Here is a 19252-nt window from a genome sequence, read left to right as displayed (position 1 = left end):
GCAAGACGTCTCACATTCTCGAGTCCCAGCAAAGCAATCCTCCACACTCGAGTAGGACTCAATACGCCGCTCGCTAAGCCCATAACAATAGCAATAAAGTAACGACCCAGCCGCTCAAATCAAGATAGAAACAGCAGTAGCATTGGGATCCATGACCACGTACGGCACGCTCCCCTCATCCATCTCATTCGAATGCTTTGCAAACTCCCCAATCAAACTCCTCAGCTCCTGATAAAACGTGCGTGCGGACTGCTTGATGGCAACCTCGTCCTCCTTCCCCTTTTTCTTGTAAATATTCCACACGCTGGCCGCGTATGTGACGAGATTATATTCCTGCGCAACTCGGAAGCTCAGGAGCCAGGGGACTTGGGCGGCCAGGAGCCATTCGCGCTGACGGCTGATAGGGAGAGTTTTAACGAAGTATTTTTCGTCGATGGCGTTAAGGTCGGTGAGGGTGGTGGGGAGGCGCGTATACAGGGCGGGTGGTTTGGCGATCACAAAGGATTGGTAGAAGTTCTGGAGGTAGTTTACTGCTGTATGCTGGGGTGAGGCAATGTGAATGGACATGGTGAGAGCGTCGATTAATTGGGCTCGAGTTTTGATCGTGGGAAATGACGGGAGACGGCCCTTATCTTTGTCTTGGAGCTCTGCGCACCATGAGGTGATATGTTGATCTTCGGATACATACTGGCGATTGCCCTTCTTGTCTCCTGTTTCCTGCTGTTCGTCGGCGTAGTCAAGCGAGACCAAAGAGGTCACGAATACGTGGATTGCATCCCAGATCTGGACGATGTTCCGCCCGTAGGCGTAGTTCCTCAACTTGGGCTCGTCGAGCTTGCCAGGCTCAAAGCCGCGATTCTTGAGCTGCTCAGGCACGTAATTTTCTGTGAAGTTGAAGGTATCGTAGGCGTAGTTAACGAGAGATTTGGCTTGAACGGGCGTCATTCCAACGAGATCGAGTATGATGCTCGGCACCAACGTATTGCGAGCAGCGGCATTGAGTGACAGTGTTCTGAACCAATGAGGCTCAAGAATCCGGAAGACAGGATGATCGGGCGGAAGAGTACGGTTTGCAGCTACTATGACAGCCTCCTCAATCAGATGGGTATGGGTCAAATGGACTGAAATCTCATGCCACATCCCGTCCGACACTTGAGCACAAGTCTTCGCATAGCGCCACGGCCAATCGTTTTTCTCATCTTCGGAAGGCTTCGCGTAGTATGGGTTAGATGGTTGTAGGCGTTTGTTGAACACAACTACTGAGCGATCGATGTCACCTTTCCAGTCAATGATAATTGCTAGCGGGTGCAGTTTGCCGTCGTCGCTCAATGAGAACAGAGTCACGGAGGCACAAGCATAGCGAGTCTCGGTGTCCTTGTCCTGAGATAAGAACTCTGCGTCTTCTTCAATTCCCACGGCCTCGCGTAGATAGCTGTAATCCTGATAGTAGAGCTTATCACTGCTGTCAATGATGTCTACTACATCCTTCCTACCCTGCTTAGTAGCGCCAGCTTTAAAAACGTTGGTCCATTGCAGTGGCGCTACACCAATTGTCGTAGGATTAGTTCCGGTGAAGTACTGCTGTGAAAAACGGGCATCGGACCACCAATCCGGCAGTAATCCGATGTTGTCGCCTCGCATAACATCGGTGCCGGTCTTCTTGTTGTCTCTATTTGCTTTTTCGACATCGGAAATAGTCAGCCCTTCATAGGCCGTACCATGGATTTGGTCATTGGCAGCTTTATACAACCATGTGGAAAAAGCTCCTAGGAAACCTTTCTTAGGCACTATCTTGGGTAGCAGCGTCGCAGTCTCCACAAGCCCCAGTTTATCGAAGATTTCCAATTCGGAGTGCCGATCTTTTGAAGGTATCGACTTCAGGTGTGGCGGATAATCATTATCGGTTGACCATAGATACCGCGAAGCTTTTTGCTCCAAAGTGAGTACCTGGGGAATGATAGGCTTTCAAGAGTCAGCACTATCGGTCCATTTGTAGACCTCTCCAGAGCTTTCCCACCTCAATACCTAAAGTATGGAACCATGAGGCGTAAGATTGTTCAATGCGATCGTAATACTCCGTTAGAGCCAACTGCGTGCCAGCATAGGTGCCCTCCTCGATTTGACCGTCCTCATTCTTATCGTCAGAGGCGAGGGGAGCTATGACGGACTTGAGGAGCTCTTGAGAGAAGGCGCCTGCATCGAAGCGCTTCAGAATGAAAAGGCCGATGTCTTCAGGGACACCTTGGAGTAAGTGTTCGAGCTTGGGCGTCGGTTCTGGGGGAAAGGTGATATCGTTAGTGGCAGCTTTACGCTTGAACAAATTTTGAAAGGCTTGAAATAGGCTGCCGAGCACCATGACGAAAGGCAAAGGGGAGTCTTAGGGTCTACGGTGCAAAGCAGAGCGAGTGAAGCGAATTGGAAGAATTGTTGTTAATGAGAAAACAAAGAAAAGAGGTATAACAGTAACTGCCCAGGTGAAGGGGATGGCGTCAGCAAGTCATCATCTCCAGGTCAGCGGGTCGTTCCTTCTGTCTTTGTCCCATCTACCCCGGGGTCTAGGGTACCATACTTCTATCTCCACAATGTGTGCCCCTTCTCGCCATTCTACCGAATACTGAGAGCCGCACAGCAGAGGATTCGTCACTTGAGGCATTTACGGTACCATTAAGATAGAAGAGCCGCATTGACTCATCACGCAAATTCCTTGACCGCACGCACGGAATCTGACACTTTTGACCGCATTTGATGTGATTTGGTGCCACAACAGTGGGCTGATGCTTAGTCGAAGCACTATCACATGGCTTTGGCCAGAAGCTGGAGGCCGAGATGGACCCTCAAGACTCTGCTTAGAGGTTGGATATTGAGCGTTGGTGCGGTCAGACCATCACTTCTGCTCTTGAGTCCCCAAGGCTTAGCAGCAGGATGATGGATGTCAGCATTATTGAACGACGGTTGTCAGGAATAATCAGAAGAGAAAACTTGCACTCTGCTACTTCTAAGTTCTAATAAGCGACCTACGCGATTGGCCTCCCTGTCGCTGGCCAATGACTGTGACTGGCTTCAGGGGCTGCATTTAGGCTAGTCCTCTAGCTCGCACACCCCCTTTTCTCCTTGAATTGGTCTCCAAGGTATCGTCACCCATACTCATGCTTGCGTTCAAGAGATGAACAGATCCTTGCCTTTGCGATCCACCCTCTTTGCGGAACACAAGAAGGCTTGACTTGACTCAGGCAGGCAATATTGAGACAAATTTTGAATGTTTGAAGCTTTTTCTTATCATTTCGTGTACTCTTTCTGTAATAGCTTAGCGATAGTATTCAGCTGTATATTACTTGTCCCTTCATAGATTGCTCCGATCTTGCTGTCCCTGAAGAATTTCTCTGCGAGACCCTCTCGTACGAACCCCATACCACCCATCCATTCCACCGCTTGGCCGCTTACCTTTCCTGCTATCTGCGATGCGTATAGCTTCGCCATAGCAGCATCTCGCACAAAGTCAAGACCTGCCTCCTTCTTACGCGCAGCATTGTATACTAGAGCACGAGCGGCACAGATCTCGACGTGGGCTTGTGCCAGTTGATGTTGCATGCCTTGGAATGAGCCCACGAGCTGATTGAATTGCTTGCGATCATTCCAGACATAGCTGAGGAGTATGTCAATATCATGCTCCAGCTTCATCGAAAGAACTAGGCAAATGCAGTGCTTGAGGGAACGGGAACTTACTCGGCAGCGTTCTCCCAGGCACCCAGCGCCAGCCCAGTCATCTGCGCTGCGATGCCTATTCTACCCTCGTTCAGTATGCCAATGGCATACTTGTATCCCTGCCCTTCCTCTCCAAGAAGTTGATCCTTCGGTATCTCCACGTCGTCAAAAGTGACCACGCACGTACTGCTGGCCCTAATCCCGAGCTTCTTCTCTTTCTTCGCAATGCTGAAACCTTTCGTGCCCTTCTCCACCACGAAAGCCGAGATGCCTTTGTATCCTTTCTCAGGCTCAAGATTCGCGAACACGATGAATAGGTCCGCTTCCATAGAATTCGTAATCCACATCTTGCTCCCATTGATCTTGAACCCATCCCCTGTCCTCTCCGCTCTCGTCTTCAGCGCAAAGGCATCGCTACCACTAGCAGGCTCGCTGAGGCAAAAGCTGCCTACAGTCGCCGTCGCCAAGCGAGGTAACCACTTCTTCTTTGAGGTTTCCGTTCCGTACTTCAGTATTGTGGTGTTTACGAGGGTGTTGTGCACGTCTACTAGCACAGAGACAGAAGGATCGACTCGAGCTAGCTCTTCAATGCCCACGATCCCGGCTGTAAAATTCATGCCTGCCCCTCCATAATCCTCGGGGATCTCTATGCCCATCAATCCTTGTTCGAAGAGCTGCTCTACCAAGTCTTTGTCCATGCTTTCGGCTTCGTCCATTGCGCGGACTTTTGGAAGGACTGTTTCGACGGCAAACTTCCGGATTGAATCTGCCATCAGCACTTCTGTCTCCGAGAGGTGCGTTATGGGAGTCGGGGGGATCGTGCTGAGGTCCGTGGGATTGGCTGGAGTTTCTGGAGAGGCGGAGAGATACTGTGTTGTAGATAGCGGGCGAGCATTTGGTCTTCGATGAGACCATTGGGCGGGGCAATGATCATTATTGGTATGCCGTGACCGCGACAATGAGTTCATGTGTAAACATCGGGATGATGGTCGAGAGCTGGCGCGTGCAATTGGGTGCAGAGATCTCATCACAGACGCCATGATGGCAGAATCAAAGGTAGAGTCGTAGCTGGCAAAGTCTCGGATCAGCAATATGAAGGTTCATGACATACAATGCAGCATATATAGCGTTCCAAGTCAATTGACGATTTTATTCATAGACCTCGGTACCGTGAACTCCGCTGCTAGCCGTTTTTGCGGATAGTGTCAGTATGCTCACCGTAGAACTAGAACTATAAGTTTTATACCGAATTCGGCATGATTTTAGCGCTGGGCCAAACCTGGTCATGACGAGTCCAGCCCGAAAGGTCGAGCTGATCTGTTGCTTGATCTGGTGTGAAAGGTGGGCGAATGCTCGCGGCCTTGGCTAGACTCACTATCACCATGGTTCTTGCAATGAAGATCGCATTATCGATGCGGTGACCCCACAGATCCTTCTCTCTCCATCGTCTACTCGCATTGGGGGATTGCAATGGGTCCGTTGATCAGATGCACATTCTAGCACAAACAATGCTAATGGCAAGCAGCTGCCGACTCCCTTGATGTCTGGGTTCTAGCATTCACCGACCCTGCCGCAACAGACCACCAACCGCAGCGAGATCGACTCGGTGTATGCATGCGCCTCCACGCCACATGTAGAGCCTCGCTGACCATCTGGTGATTCAAGGGGCCAGCAGCTTTTCGATTGTCTACAGAAAATATACGTACATTATCTACGAATACAATCAATCAAGCCTCAGATGTCGAAGGCCTTCTCTATGTCCCTGACCTAGATCTGGCCGATTCTTGTCGCAACGCGTCCGCAGCGTACGTTCCTAACAACGTGACTCGCTTCAACGACCTGCCTCCCATACAGTATCAATATATATCATTTGCGCCATGGATCTCAGCCGCATGTACCAAGTCCTACCTCAATGCTGCTTCAGGATCGCAGCCAAGTGCTTTCCTTTTCTATAACCCCCTACAGACTACAACGGATACTCCACCCCCCATCAGCGATCAATTTTGGAATCTGAATGATGGGGGCCAATGGAAAAAGAGGAGTGAGTTCCCTGTTTACGCGATTTCTGGACCCAATGGTGCAGGTATCATGAATGCGCTCTCTCAGTATTCCGGTCCAATATCCAGTATACCAGGTGTAGGTCCTCAGCTACAACAATTCAATCCTAACGACTACGTCCGCCTATTCGCCAATTTCAATCTCGACGCCAGTAGCAACCTCCCCACACTTTGGGCTTTTCTCCTTATTGTCTTGGCCATTGTATTAATCCTGGTTGGCATCACTTCCCTTTCCATGCACATAGTCCAACGGCGTCACCGGCGCTCTCTCCAGCGCCGCGTTGAAAATGGTGAGGTGACGCTGGAAATGCTTGGGATCAAAAAGCCACGCCTAACGCAAGCCGACATCAACGCCCTCCCACTAACAACGTACACCGTCGACACAGAAAAGAAACCGCCACAGCCTCTTCCCGCCGATCCTTCCTCTACTGCGCCCGCGAATACCACAACAGCTCCTCCCTCAGACCCTCCGAAATCCCCAACGCCAGCTGCCCCCTCACCTCAGGACTTTTCCCAACCAACGTGCCCTATCTGCCTCGATGACTATATCCCATCTACCAGTCAAGTCCGCTCTCTACCGTGTCACCACATCTTTCACCCCGACTGCATCGACAATTTCCTCCTCACGACCCCACACCCTCAATGCCCGATGTGCAAAATGCGTATAAAAGCCTCAGCACCCATCACGTTCTCCTCCGCACCTGGGGCAATACCTTGCCCACCAATAACGAATGCGATGGTGCGGCGAGAGCGCTACGCGAGACGTCTGAGGGATCGAGGGGAACATCCCAGCAGTACCGACCCTGGCGGTGTACTGAGGTGGGCGAGTTTCCGCAGGCAGTTCAGACCGCCGCTCGCAGGCGGAGGCGGGGGAAGGAGTCATGGAGTGCCGGTTGCGGCTACAGGGATTACCGTCAGAGACAGGAATAGAGAACGCGGCAGTGCAGCAAGGATTGGCGGCAGTAATACAGAAGTCGGGAGCGGAAATAGCGGGACTGCGGTGGAGATGCAGAACGTGCCACCTGTGCCTACAGTCGCGGAACGGCCGCGGGATCTGGATGGAAGGAGAGAATGGGCAAGACGGAGGGCTAGCGCTCTTTTGGGACGGAACCAGCCTGGCGTTGTTGCTGCTAATGGTGTAAGTGAGGATGTGGAGGAAGCGGGAGAGGGAAGGGAGAGAAGAGGTGTGATGAGGAGGGGGCTAGGGAGGGTGTTCCCTGGATTTCGGTAGTGTGTTTGTGGTTTGGATACTGGAGACGTGTACACGTATGTCATTGCGATGAGATATAGTGAAGTCTGTATATATCGGCATCGATCGAGTGACTGGGTTTTTGTGTTGTGCGACGCGTTTGTGAGCATGGCGTTGGTGGAGCGGCATATGTGTATGTATATTGTGAGCATTTAGCAATTAGCAGTGCGAGTCTGCTGCAAACTTGTATATCACGATTATCCTCTAATAAGGCTCAAACCGTCCCTTTCTCTTTGTCTTCTCGCCTTCTCGAGAGCTCTTATTGCTCCCTTTGCCTTGTCTCTGGCGCTCCTCCTGACCATCTCCCTCACCTTTCCCCTCTGCCATTGTCATTTCGATGTCATTCTCCTCGGCGTCACTGAGCGAAGGCAATGAAGGGGCCCGCCACGCCTTTATCATACCGTCCTCACCTCCAGTGTAGATCTTCTGCGTCTCGCCATCCTGCGAAGGAGCGAAACACAGAGTACGGACGATTTCTTCGCCGTGTGCATTGGGGAGGGAGATGGTATTTGCTGTATCAAAAGTGTAGATTCGTGAGGTGGAATGGACCAGAGGTGTGAGTGTGAGGCTAGAGGTGCTGGGAGATGTGATGTGTCAGTTTTAGAGAGGCTTCCCCTTTGCTAGAAAAACTGGGGCTGATGCAGGGTTATGGGGTTGGGGGATGTTTGGTAGTGATGAGATCCAAGTCAGTGGAAATTGTGACACGAGAGTCATTAGGAGGCATTTGAAGAAGAAGGTAGCTCGGTGATCATAATGACATCGACCACACTGGAGCAGCCAAAGGACCGCAGAGTCACGAATTGAGGCAAGCCACCTTTCATGAGATTCGTGACTTTGAGGCGTGCATGTCGAAGACCAGGCGTGATGCACGCAACGACAAAGGGGAGAAATGTTTTATGCGAGATGAAATGGCAGGGCGCCTGACAAGGACGTCGGTCATACCTATGAGACCCGGCTGCGACATACTGTCTGCTTGCTGCCTTGGCAACATCTACCACATACTCGCATTTAAGGGTTGGCCTGACGTCTCCGAAGACGGTCGCGGGCCGATCATCGGTCACGCTGGTGTCGTTTCCGGGGGAATCCATGTGATAGACCGAGAATGTTTCGTCGTGGCTTAAGCCATACATCACAGTGGAGTCGAGATAGCCTGCATGGTGAATTGAGCTCTCATGATTGAACACTTCGAGTAGAGCATCATCTTCGTCATTCAATGTGCAGTCAAAGACATTGACCAGGCCATCGGTGCTGCCTGAGAGGAGATGGGAAGACTTGGTTGGACAAAATTGAAGCTACGCACGTGGAGTCAGTACAGAGTTTCGATCTAAAAACGGACATGCAGACAGCTCGACGGCGCGAAGGATTCCCTCATCTAGCTTGAATAGTCAGGAACACGCGGTCTCCCCAGCCGTTGCTCAATGTACAGTTGATACCTATCTTTCTTCCCGATCTGATGCAAGTACTTACATCTGTTACGTCGTCGTTGTGGCTCTCAACATATTGCAACAAAGTCGTTGACGGATTTCTTAGATCCCTGAAGCATGTAAATATGGGTCACACGTGCAACTTCGCCGAAATAAGTGTACCAAAGAATAACCCTTGCCTGCGAGTGTTGCAATTCCGTTCCGGCGGCCACCGAATGGTTATGTCCAACACTCAACGAAAGCAGAGGCGTGACCTGTGCTGGCATACATCCTATCAGACATGTACAAGTCGGTTTTGCCAGAGAAAGCAGGGAGCCCACAATCCTTCAACTCGGCTACTTTCAACTTTGGAGTACGACAGTCCCACAGTCGGACGAAGCCATCCCTCCCCGCGGTACAGATTTGACTAGATTCTCCTGGAACGGGGCTTAAGCATGTAACGCCCGCATGTACTTGAGAAATTGACTTTTCTTCGTCGAAGGTCTCTGAGTTCACAAAATATAACGAGTCGTCCGAGCAGATGGCGGCAAGTGCGCGCTCCTGCACCGATGGAATCACTTTATAGATATAAGTTGTCTCTGCAGGATTGAGCTGGGATTGCTGCAGCAGAAGAGCGTCTCGCATAGCTGAAGAGAGAAACCGGTTCTTTGAACGCTTAGTGTAGTCTAGTAGTGAAGTCTAGTGAAGTGGTTGGGAGATTACCCTTTAGGGCCAAGCGCTAGTGCGCGCTATACATAATAGCCTAAATCATAGCTTTTCAACGATGCTCCAAGGTGCAGACTGATCGGAATCACTGTCGCAATGCAATTGGACTGACCTGCGTCTTGATCTACTGGCACAAGCCTGAGAAGGTGTCGGTTGGCGATTTTTCCCCCGATGGCAGCTGTAAGCAAGAATAGCGGCCGGACAAGCAGGCCTGGACCTCCACACTAGAGCGTTGCAATCATGCAGCTAACACAGCCTTCATGTAGACCATCTGCAGGAATACGGCTGTGTCCACAGGTGTAGAGTATGAGGTGAGCACCTCAGCGCCCCAATTCCGTCTTTCTACCATTCGACCCTGACAGCGTTGACATCAACATGCTAGAACCGTAGGCCAAACCCACAGTCCGGATCAGCTTTTTGTCACATCTTGTGTGCGGAACATTTGGCGTAGACGAGCTCTGTCTGTTGTACTGCACATGCTTGCTGCACGGGTTTTCCTCTCGCAAGTCTGCTTTCCTTGCTGAAGTCACAAAGACGCAATGAGAATTATGCAGAATGATTTCTCAATTCGATTGTCGTCCATGTTCCGCAGCTTTTCTGGCCGATACTTGCGTCTTTCGATGGCGAGAGCACAATGCCTAAGCGTAGGTCTAACGAGAGCGTAAACCTACTCGAGCCTCATGTTGCTGCTACCCGTCTCTACTTTCGCTTCACATGAGAAATGCTTGTTGAGAAGTCCAATGGCTCGTACCTTGTTGTACCACAGTTTCACAAAGTGGCCCCCTGAGATAATTATTCACAATTTGGTATTGAGAACTCTCCATATTTCCAACCTTTCACATTACGGTCTATTTCTTTACTCTGCCACCAATTCGCTCGCTCCTTGCTATCCTTCCACCCTCTTACAAATTCGTACTTCTTGATAGATGTGAGCTACTCGTCTAGTCCTAGTCAGCGACCACAAAGATCTCGTCTTTTGACGCGATATCATTGTCGGCATAACGCAACGTCCCGAGATGAAGTTCCATGAAATTGTACAAACAACACCACAGCGTCTCTTTGTGTTTGCTTACACAAATTTCCAGCATGAGCGAGAATTGATGCGCATGAGTGGCCTTTGGTACATTGCCAATCTAATACGCAGCCCGAAAGAACTCCACTTTCGGGGAGACGTGGATCCATGGGGTGAGGCAACGCTATATCGTTGTAAACTCAACGATACTAAGGAGATTCCGTACATCCTGGATATTGGCTATTTCGAAGGGGATTGGATGTATGAGATGAATGGGTAATTTCTATCATCATATAAACCTATAGCAATGTTCACTATCGTCGTAGGCGACATAGAGATGCAAAGGTACGCAACCCATCGCTCGTCCTTCGATGACATCCACGCAAGAATTTCTTGCTGATAGAGTGATCAGATATTTGGCATAGATCTTGATCTCCCAAAGTCGGACATGTAGGTGGCTTCCCCATTTCCTGCATTGAGAAATGTCTGATGTTCAGGCTTCGACAACCAAATATCGAATGTAGATTGCTTGCAACCCTCGAAGCTCCTGTTTTCTGGGACGAACGACAACCCTTTGACCTTATCCATGCGGCCTTCTGTTTGGAGAAAGTGAAAAACCTCGAATACATGCTCAAGCAGATATACAAGTATATAGCCACACATTCACTCCTTAATCTTGATGCTGACCTGGTCTAGAAGACTCGTTCCTGGCTCTGGCCATCTCGAAGTGACTGAGGTCTCTTTAAAACCCCGCACAGACGGTACATTGCCAGAGTTCGGAATGGTGATGACATGGTTCGCACATCTAAAGCAGTCCCACCATTTCCTTGATTTCAATGTCAACGAATTCAAGACATTGCTGGAAAATATTGGCTTCGTGGACATCGAGGTCTATACTGACAGGCTCCCAATTGGCCGTAACAGCGAGCCGTGTGACGCATGCAAGAAGATTTCAAGCCCCCTACCGGGATCATATCACTGCTCGAACGCAGAGTGCATCTGGTGGTTGAGTAATCCTAGAGATGTCATTCAGGTACGGGTAGCCGACAAGTACCAAGAAGTGACAGCTGATGAGTCGCATCTTGAGGCCATAAGTCATCGTGCTTTCCGCAATGGACAACACTATGATCACAGACACTGGACTGCGTACTTACCAGGGATCTATGAAGAGCTGACAAACAACCGGTTTCATGCGTGGAATGAAATGTGAGTTGCAGGGATGAGCAGCTTCAAAGCGCTTCTAATCAATGTTGGCATAGATATTTCATCACCGCAAGAAAACCTAACGAGCGAGAATCTCCGCCAGAATACGGCGAATCTAAATCAGAACAAGATACTTATCCTTCAATTCAACGAACAAGGCAAACGTCTCATGAGCATAAGCCACTCATCCCCAGAGATGGCGCAAACTTGTATCGTTGCTCCTGCCAAAGGCCAAGTGAATCCACAAATGATGTGGAGACTCAATCAGCAGATAGGCTTTGCCACGGGAAAAGTCTCCCAGAAATTCTCAGCACACACACACGGGAGTACACTGAAAGATATAATTTCATTTTCGGAGAACCTCGTGACTATTCGGTAAACCTCTCCCAAGCAACAAGGAGTCAAAGTCACTATGAGAATGGGCGAGCCTGATTTTTTCCAATTTGGTTGAACAGATGCTTGAACGTGATTAGTTCTGCATAATTTCTGGATATCTGAAACGTCAATTAAACCGAGTTCACAATATCGAAACCACTTGCCTTGAACCTACATTACTCTTCGCTTCTTGACTTTAGACGGAGAGAAACGCAGACCCAATTTGACCGTCGCTACCTTTTCCCATGATTGATTCAATGCCTAGTTATGTCTCCGCCTTGTTCTGCTATCAAAACATCAAATTCTTTACCTTTCGGCAAACGACTGTACGCTCCCTCTGCACAGATTCAATATAGAGTCTTAATGATACGAAAAGAGGGATGGTATGCACCCCGTTTAGATCCTCAACTCATCCGTAGGAACAGCACAAAGACACCACAACACAACATCAACTCGCGAGTGTCCTACAGTAGGTACAACAGAGTTGGAAACATCTTTCCTGTTTTGTTCACCAAGATCTACACCTCACATCCGCACAATCTAAACTCCTCAACACCACCTCATCTTGCCCAACCCTCCCCCTAAAGTCCCACTCCCGATGCTCGTAAGCTTTCAGTGACAGACTATCTCCATTGCTTAGACACGACCTAGCCTGCCCTTTGACCCATCCCCTTTTTCCTATCCCAATCCTCGTAGACGCTCACGCAAATTCTTTCCACCAAATCACGGTCTTTCTTTGTCAACTGCAGGAACATGAAAGAAACCAGCAATTTGGTATGTATGGGGAGCATCCAGGTGTCCGAATACGAAGTGCCTCGCCCCCTTCTTGTAAGAAAAATCTTGGGAGAACCATCACCCGTGCGTACGTGCATGGGCTGGTCCGAGCTTTAAGTGCAGGGATGGGAAACGATCAGCATGTCAGAAAGTGGCAGCAAGATGGGTCGAGAATCTCCCTTCGCATCTAGGGAAGGAATTCCGAAAAGGTTGGCAAGGCAAAAACGACACCACACCAGCCTTTGTCAATTGACCTATGGGAGTCTCTCGGGCAATATGCAATGAAAGACGTGTCGTATGAAAGGTGGAAAGATCTAGGGCAATGATCTTTTCCATTGATGGATTGATAGCCAACTTATATCGGATAGACTGAGTTTTTTCGATTTACTCGCTTGAACACGCGCTGTCATACATCATTAGCACACTACGCGGATGTCGAATATACAAGCCTTTTTTGGAATGATATGATGCCGCCTGCGCCGCCTCGAGAAATCTATTATTAAGAACAACTCCACATACACCTTCATAAACACCTGAGGTAGACGAATTCCCTCTCCTCCTCCTGTACTTACAGTAGGCACCTCAGACAACTTTTGATAGCTGTCATTGTTGACGTGGTTGACGCTGTTGACGCAAAGCACGGTTGCTTCGTTCATTGATTGCTTGTGTACTGGTTCATCTGGACGGTCTTGACGATCGCACCTGACCTGTTGGATTCAGGATGGTCGTTTTCCCACCCGCCTAGCTCTTGCTCCCTGACAGAGACGCCTGTGTTGCCATCCTTGCCTCCACCCTTGACATGAGTAGTCGTATACCCGGACCCGTATTCCAGATCTTCATTGCTGGAGTCAGACTCCATTTTCTTGGTATACCCCCATTCAGGATCTTTTACCCCAGTGGTTGCGATTCGCTCTTCACTGCCAGTTGGGATATAGCCATCGACATCGAATTTAGTCCGTCGGGCGCTGACAATATGCGCATTGCTACGGTGAGAACGTAGAGGGTATTGATTGGATCCCTTTTGGGCAGAGGTATCTTTGAAGGTGCCAAGTCTGAAGACGCGGGAGATAAGTGCCCAGAGATGGGGAACGTTGGCAACGATCACCGCCGTAGCCGTTTCACCCGCATACCAGTTCAGATAGACCAAAGAGCCATATGGCGCTGTGAAATTTGTAACGCGGTTAAGGATCGCGCAGAGAATCACAAGGGCACCCAGACCGAAGACGCTCACGAGGACAAGCTTCCTCTTCAACGGCACCTTTGCTTTGATCACCAATGGGATGGGTAGACATAGCATGATCGCATCTGAGGTAATGTTGAAACATGCGTCAAGGATCATGTGGTGTCTGTAGGTCATACATTCTGATTGGTCCGGAGGAAGAGGAATCGTGTCGTAGTAAGCGCTGAATGGCTTGCACCAGGCCAGAAAATAGCAGAACATGACGATAACATACCCGACAGCAACGTATATTGCGACAGCCCAGACAGCTTTTCGATACTTGGGCAGACCTTTGGTCATTGCCGCATAGAGTATTAGGAGGCAAGCTTTGCAGCCCCAGACCGTGGACACTTTGCAAACTTCCATCGCAACGCCCCATTTGGCACCTTCAATTGCCCAGTGGAAGTCGTTCGGCGTCCAGTCAACCACATCGTCCGGTGTGACATAGTTGTTGCCCCAGAGACATTGAACCCAGATGGAGAATATGACAATGATATACATAGCCTGCTGCTTGTCAGCATGTATAGGAGACAAGGTAGCCATAGGTAATGAGCTGGGCGTGACTGCAATGACTGGTAGAGCGTCATAATTTGGGGAGACGCACAACACATAATGTCATAAGATAGTCGTCAAACTGGAATTTCACGAACGAGCCGAGCAAGATCCGTCGCGAAGCTCTGTTGCAGCGAGGGAATACTGTCAGTCGATGTTCTCCCCTCATTCAAACCCGAGGGAGGCTGCAAAACGTACATTCTGGCAAAATAAACCAGGAGCACGACCACTAGGAGGGTCCATAGCTCAATGATCACAGAATTTGCACCCGGAATCATGTTGAAGGAGGGAAGAGTATTGTGGTCTGAAGGAGCGATGCAACCATGTGCTGCTCAACGAAACACACTTGCGATAGACGTTCTCACGACAACATTAAAACCGGATGTTCGAATGGGCGATGTTAGGACAACCGCGATCAAATTCCGCCGAGTGGATCAGTGAATGATATGAGAGGGCAGAGACCGCCTGTGACAAGGACCCCTTTCACTATTTGCATAACGTGATTGGGCTCGCTGTTGAACTGGAGCAAGATCGGATCACCTCAACAGCGGACGGCAACAGGGCCAGAGGCTGTCAACCTTCCGTCCATTTCGGTCCGTGATTCTAAGCCTCCTTTGAGTCTAGATTCAGGAACCTTTGAACATCTTCAAAGCCAAAGAACCTGAAGAAGGAGACTTCGGTTGCAAAGTTTGAGCCGATTTGGCTCTTACTGGAGTAAAATCGCCTTAGCCCTATAGGGTTTTCGCGTTTGCCCAATCTCAAAGAAATCTCATAATGTTACTGGCTATAAGCCTCCGTAGGATGAACAAGCTTAAAATTCCTTTCCATTTTATTTCCTTTGCGGCGTCTCCCCATCGATATCCAAATTGAGCTCAAGACGGCCGCGCAGAGACGGGCAGATTACCGTGTTGACATGTCAAGGCCAATCCCGCCGAGGTTGTACCAAGGCGACCAGGCCATCGGGCCTGAGGAGTAACCAGAGGATGGCTCCTGGCTTGAGCAGATTGAGCACCTAGCCTGTCAAGGTTGGGGCTTGGGGAAATATTGCTCCTATATTGTTCAGAAACGCCACACTAATCGATTGACTAGCCGTCCTGACCATTGCTGATATACCCAGCCACAAGAAGTCAACGGCCAATTGCCGGCAGATTACAGATAAGCACCACTCATGATACCAATCAAGTAGTGCTCTAGGCTCAATAATAATGGCCTCGGGTAGCAATACTACTTTTTCAGCATCGCTGGTGTGAACTCCCGGAACTGAGTACTTACTGAGTGAGCGTTCGGTGGATGGCCAGAGTCCACCGGATGCAAACCTAGATGACTAACATAGTTTCTCGATAGACTTCGTACCAGACGTTGTTCAGGACTCTTGATATTAGTGTATTTGATCCCTAATCTCTCTACTTTGGTCGCACCAAGCGATCCACTGCCACGAAAAGGAACTTTGCTTGTTCCGCGACCACTAATCAATATTCACAGGGGAAGCTATCCAAACCCGGCCGACTGAGCACACGACTGATATGTTTGGAATAATGTACGAGTATTCGCTACATACAATTGTCTTATCCCGTCTTTCTGCTTGTGGTTAGCATAATGTTAGGAATTGGAGTGAGGATAGAGTTGTGGGTATGATGTACAATTGGCTGTTACAGTTGGTGTAAGAGCTAGGTGTATATGCAGGACATGGGTTCCCTTATGCGGATCACTGAGTAGTCAGCATCAGCTATTCCTCTATTGCTCTAGTCATACCGCTCATTGACATTGCCAAGCGCGCCTCATTTTGCTGGCTTACATTGACCTCCACCGCGGAATCTGCGCTGCCTTCTACTTGCATTGAAGCCTCGGCGGGAGGAAGCCTGCTATACTGCGTCAAATCCTGCCCCGCCAGCAAACTCGACGGGGATCCTATGGGTCGAGGCCCGGATGCAGTCGCCCGCTCTTGGCGCTCATCTAGTAGACCCACTACCTAAGTACATGTTATTAGCTTTATCAAATTTGGCTTACTTCCTACGATGGCACAACAGAGCGGAGGAAAGCACGCTCTCGATGTCGTTTCTTGTGGGGGCTCCCTTTTGCTCGGATGACCCTTCGCCATACGACTTTTGTGCTCGCTTGCATCCAGTCCAGGGGGGTCGGCTACATGCATGGCAAACATGCCCAGAGTCGAAACTAAGGTAGTCGCCTCTTGCTGGACCAGTCCTGCATGGATGGTCTAGCCATGCAGCACTAGAGCATCATCGTTCGAACGATCCCACGCACATAGAGGCGCCTTGGAGGCTGCAACAAGATGTAGGCTTGTGCCTTCTACGCCAAATCCTGTTGACAATCTCTCTTGCGATGCTGAAACGGGGAAGGCAAAGTTGTGATCTGCAAAACAAAGCCTTGTATCGCTACCACGTTACAGAGACCCAAATCGTAGATCCGGGGCTGCGGTTTCGACTACTACCATTATTAGTCAAATGAGTCGTCCGTTAAAGTCGGAGCCGGCACCCCGCTTACCTTTTAGCACGCCGTTACAGCTGGCATTCTCGCTGCGCTCGAAGTGGTGTTGAGTCTAGCGTGAGAAACCCAAGAGGGCTGGACTGCTGAAATGTCTGATCAGATTTCTGTCAATTCTTACCTCGCCTTTCATCCCTCGTTATTCTCGAAGCACCTTAATCATCATGGTTCTGAACCCTCTCAATCACCCTGGGGCTCAACAGATACCGGAGAACGATGTGGAGAAGCGCGGAGAGTTGAAGTCTGCCGATGTACACGTCACCTCTGGCGGTAGCGATACCTCTCCAAGCTCCATTGATACTCAGCATGATGTTCCTCCTACACCTAGAGTCTTGAAGGGAAAACTTGGCAAATGGAATGACAGGATCGAAGGCCTCGCCGGGCTTGAAGCTCGCGGTATCACGCGTGTCTTACCAGAAGAAAGACATGGAGGCGGGAGAAAAGGATATGGCCAGATGTTTCTGCTGTGGTTCAGTATCAACCTCGTAGCGAACAACATCATCACTGCTATGCTTGGGCCTTTGGTTTTCATGCTGGGATGGACAGATTGCATCTGCCTTGCGATCTTCGCGCAAGCTGTTGCTTGCTGTGGACCGGCATATATGTCTACTTGGGGACCAGCCAGTGGAAACCGAACAATGGCATGTTGGCATTCAGAGGTCGCTTACTCCTGAATCTGTGTGCTGACTCGTCGCGCAGATTGTCAGCCGATTTTTCATGGGCTATTGGCCCGCAAAGCTTTCCGCGATCCTGAACGTCATTATGCAAGTCGGATGGGGTACAATTGGATGCATCATCGCCGGGCAGCTGATATCGGCGGTTAACGGCGAAGGCTTGACTGTCGCTGTTGGATGTATTGTTGCTGCTCTCCTGATTGGTTTGATCGCCGTCTTTGGCATTGGCCTTGTCCAGGCATACGAAAGGTGCGTCCATAATCGTCTAATAAAGAAAGAACTTCCTCGAGCTTATAAAATCCAGATACGCCTTCATCCCTCAAGCCCTCGCCATCCTCGTCCTGGTCGGCTCTTGCGGAAAGAATTTCGATCGCAATGCCGTTTCCCAGGACCAAGCGGTACAGCGACCGCAAACCGATGCTCCTTCTTCGCTCTTATGTTCTCCAGTGTCATTGGCTTCAGTGCTGTCAGCGCTGACTTCTACGTCTATTATCCAACCAATACCTCCAAACCACTCACATTCTTCGCGACCTGGTCTGGCAACTGGATATCTCAGACCCTGCTCAATGTCATTGGCATTGGTATTGCCACCGGGGTAGCCGTCACACCTGGCTGGAGCGACGCTTACGGTATCTCTTCGGGCGCTTTACTACTGAAATGCTATGAGGGCCTAGGCGGCTTCGGATCATTTTGCGTTGTCATCCTCGCCCTGGGCTCTGTAACTAATAACGCGCCATGCTCGTACGCCGCAGCGCTCACCATCCAGACACTCGGCCGCTATGCGAAGGCGATACCGCGCTGGTTTTGGTGCGTCGTCATCACGATTGTCGAACTTGCGCTCTCCGTTGCAGGGCGCGATCATTTGTTCAAAATCTTCCAGAATTTCCTTCCCATTATGGCGTACTGGGTGAACCCGTGGCTCACCATCATAATCATCGAGCATTTGGTGTTCCACAAGTTGAAGGGCAAGGGTTTCGACTGGACAGCGTGGGAGGATAAGGCACGGTTACCGATTGGTGCGGCCGCTCTGTTTTCATGGCTTGTTGGATGGGCAGGCGCGATCATCGGTATGGAGCAAGTCTGGTATCAGGGGCCTGTAGCGCTAAAAGTCGGCAACTATGGAGGCGATATTGGAGAGTGGCTGGCCATAGCGTTTGCAGGTGTTGTATACCTGCCATTGAGGTGGCTGGAGTTGAAAAAGTCCTTAAGATAGCGAGGCAGTACTGTACTCACAGCTGAGGAAGAGCAGAAGAGGGGGGTCTTATTGCTTTGGCTTGGTCGTGTGAATGGAAAAGTGTATCGTTTGGAAAGTCATTTTGATAGCGTATGCCAAATTGGATGATACCAGCTTATTCATATTTTATATGGGAACGATTTCGAGATTGTTACGTTGTACGAGGCTTCAAGCCACACTCTCGATCAGAAATCGTGGATGTGCATGCTTTATACCCAGATTACTGATGTCTTATGGAAAGAATAAGCTTGTACTCTACCCCATCTGCTTACACTTTGGCATCCCCGGTCTGCTTCATGAACAATTAGCCAGCGCTTTCAAGAAGGTTTTCCACTTTCTAGACCTGAACCGGCTCTATGCACCGTCAAGGTCGGGAAAACTTGGTGCACGTGATTTTCGGCTCCACGTTGTCAAGCTTCCTAGCAATTAGCACATGGAGCTATTGATGACCCACAACGGACAATTCCATGACAGACCCATTGCGGTACCCCACAACTGTTGTTGACATTCCATTTCTCTGTAGCTTTTGACCACCAATTTTTCTATTAAGATAAAATCTCCATAGAGTAT

General features: G+C 49.8%; 7 protein-coding genes across 7 annotated transcripts; 3 read left to right on the top strand and 4 right to left on the bottom strand.

Annotated features, from left to right (window-relative positions):
- Positions 1-114: 114 nt before the first annotated feature.
- KY384_001608 (uncharacterized protein) lies at positions 115-2356 on the bottom strand (the record flags this gene model as incomplete). The annotated part of the gene is made up of 2 exons (XM_044810138.1): positions 115-1962; positions 2018-2356. 2 exons carry the CDS (start codon positions 2354-2356, stop codon positions 115-117), a joined length of 2187 nt encoding a protein of 728 aa, XP_044673150.1.
- A 920-nt stretch (positions 2357-3276) lies between these two features.
- Positions 3277-4670, bottom strand: KY384_001607 (uncharacterized protein; the record flags this gene model as incomplete). The annotated part of the gene is made up of 2 exons (XM_044810137.1): positions 3277-3643; positions 3724-4670. The coding sequence occupies 2 exons, from the start codon at positions 4668-4670 to the stop codon at positions 3277-3279; spliced, it is 1314 nt and encodes a 437-aa protein (XP_044673149.1).
- A 502-nt stretch (positions 4671-5172) lies between these two features.
- KY384_001606 (uncharacterized protein) lies at positions 5173-6990 on the top strand (the record flags this gene model as incomplete). The annotated part of the gene is made up of 3 exons (XM_044810136.1): positions 5173-5176; positions 5228-5310; positions 5368-6990. The coding sequence occupies 3 exons, from the start codon at positions 5173-5175 to the stop codon at positions 6988-6990; spliced, it is 1710 nt and encodes a 569-aa protein (XP_044673148.1).
- A 222-nt stretch (positions 6991-7212) lies between these two features.
- Positions 7213-9056, bottom strand: KY384_001605 (uncharacterized protein; the record flags this gene model as incomplete). The annotated part of the gene is made up of 2 exons (XM_044810135.1): positions 7213-7520; positions 8753-9056. The coding sequence occupies 2 exons, from the start codon at positions 9054-9056 to the stop codon at positions 7213-7215; spliced, it is 612 nt and encodes a 203-aa protein (XP_044673147.1).
- Positions 9057-10456: 1400 nt separating this feature from the next.
- KY384_001604 (uncharacterized protein) lies at positions 10457-11784 on the top strand (the record flags this gene model as incomplete). Its single annotated transcript, XM_044810134.1, has 4 exons — positions 10457-10494; positions 10674-10796; positions 10846-11355; positions 11409-11784. The coding sequence occupies 4 exons, from the start codon at positions 10457-10459 to the stop codon at positions 11782-11784; spliced, it is 1047 nt and encodes a 348-aa protein (XP_044673146.1).
- Positions 11785-13153: 1369 nt separating this feature from the next.
- KY384_001603 (uncharacterized protein) lies at positions 13154-14263 on the bottom strand (the record flags this gene model as incomplete). The annotated part of the gene is made up of 1 exon (XM_044810133.1): positions 13154-14263. One exon carries the CDS (start codon positions 14261-14263, stop codon positions 13154-13156), a length of 1110 nt encoding a protein of 369 aa, XP_044673145.1.
- Positions 14264-16938: 2675 nt separating this feature from the next.
- On the top strand, positions 16939-18661 carry KY384_001602 (uncharacterized protein; the record flags this gene model as incomplete). The annotated part of the gene is made up of 2 exons (XM_044810132.1): positions 16939-17298; positions 17474-18661. 2 exons carry the CDS (start codon positions 16939-16941, stop codon positions 18659-18661), a joined length of 1548 nt encoding a protein of 515 aa, XP_044673144.1.
- Positions 18662-19252: the final 591 nt, after the last annotated feature.

This window comes from Bacidia gigantensis (genome assembly GCF_019456465.1).
Source record: "Bacidia gigantensis strain McMullin 20006 chromosome Unknown contig_132, whole genome shotgun sequence".
NCBI classification, from domain to species: Eukaryota; Fungi; Ascomycota; class Lecanoromycetes; order Lecanorales; family Ramalinaceae; genus Bacidia; species Bacidia gigantensis.
The sequence above is the reverse complement of the archived record's forward strand: the minus strand, read 5'-3'. Positions and strand labels throughout refer to the sequence as shown.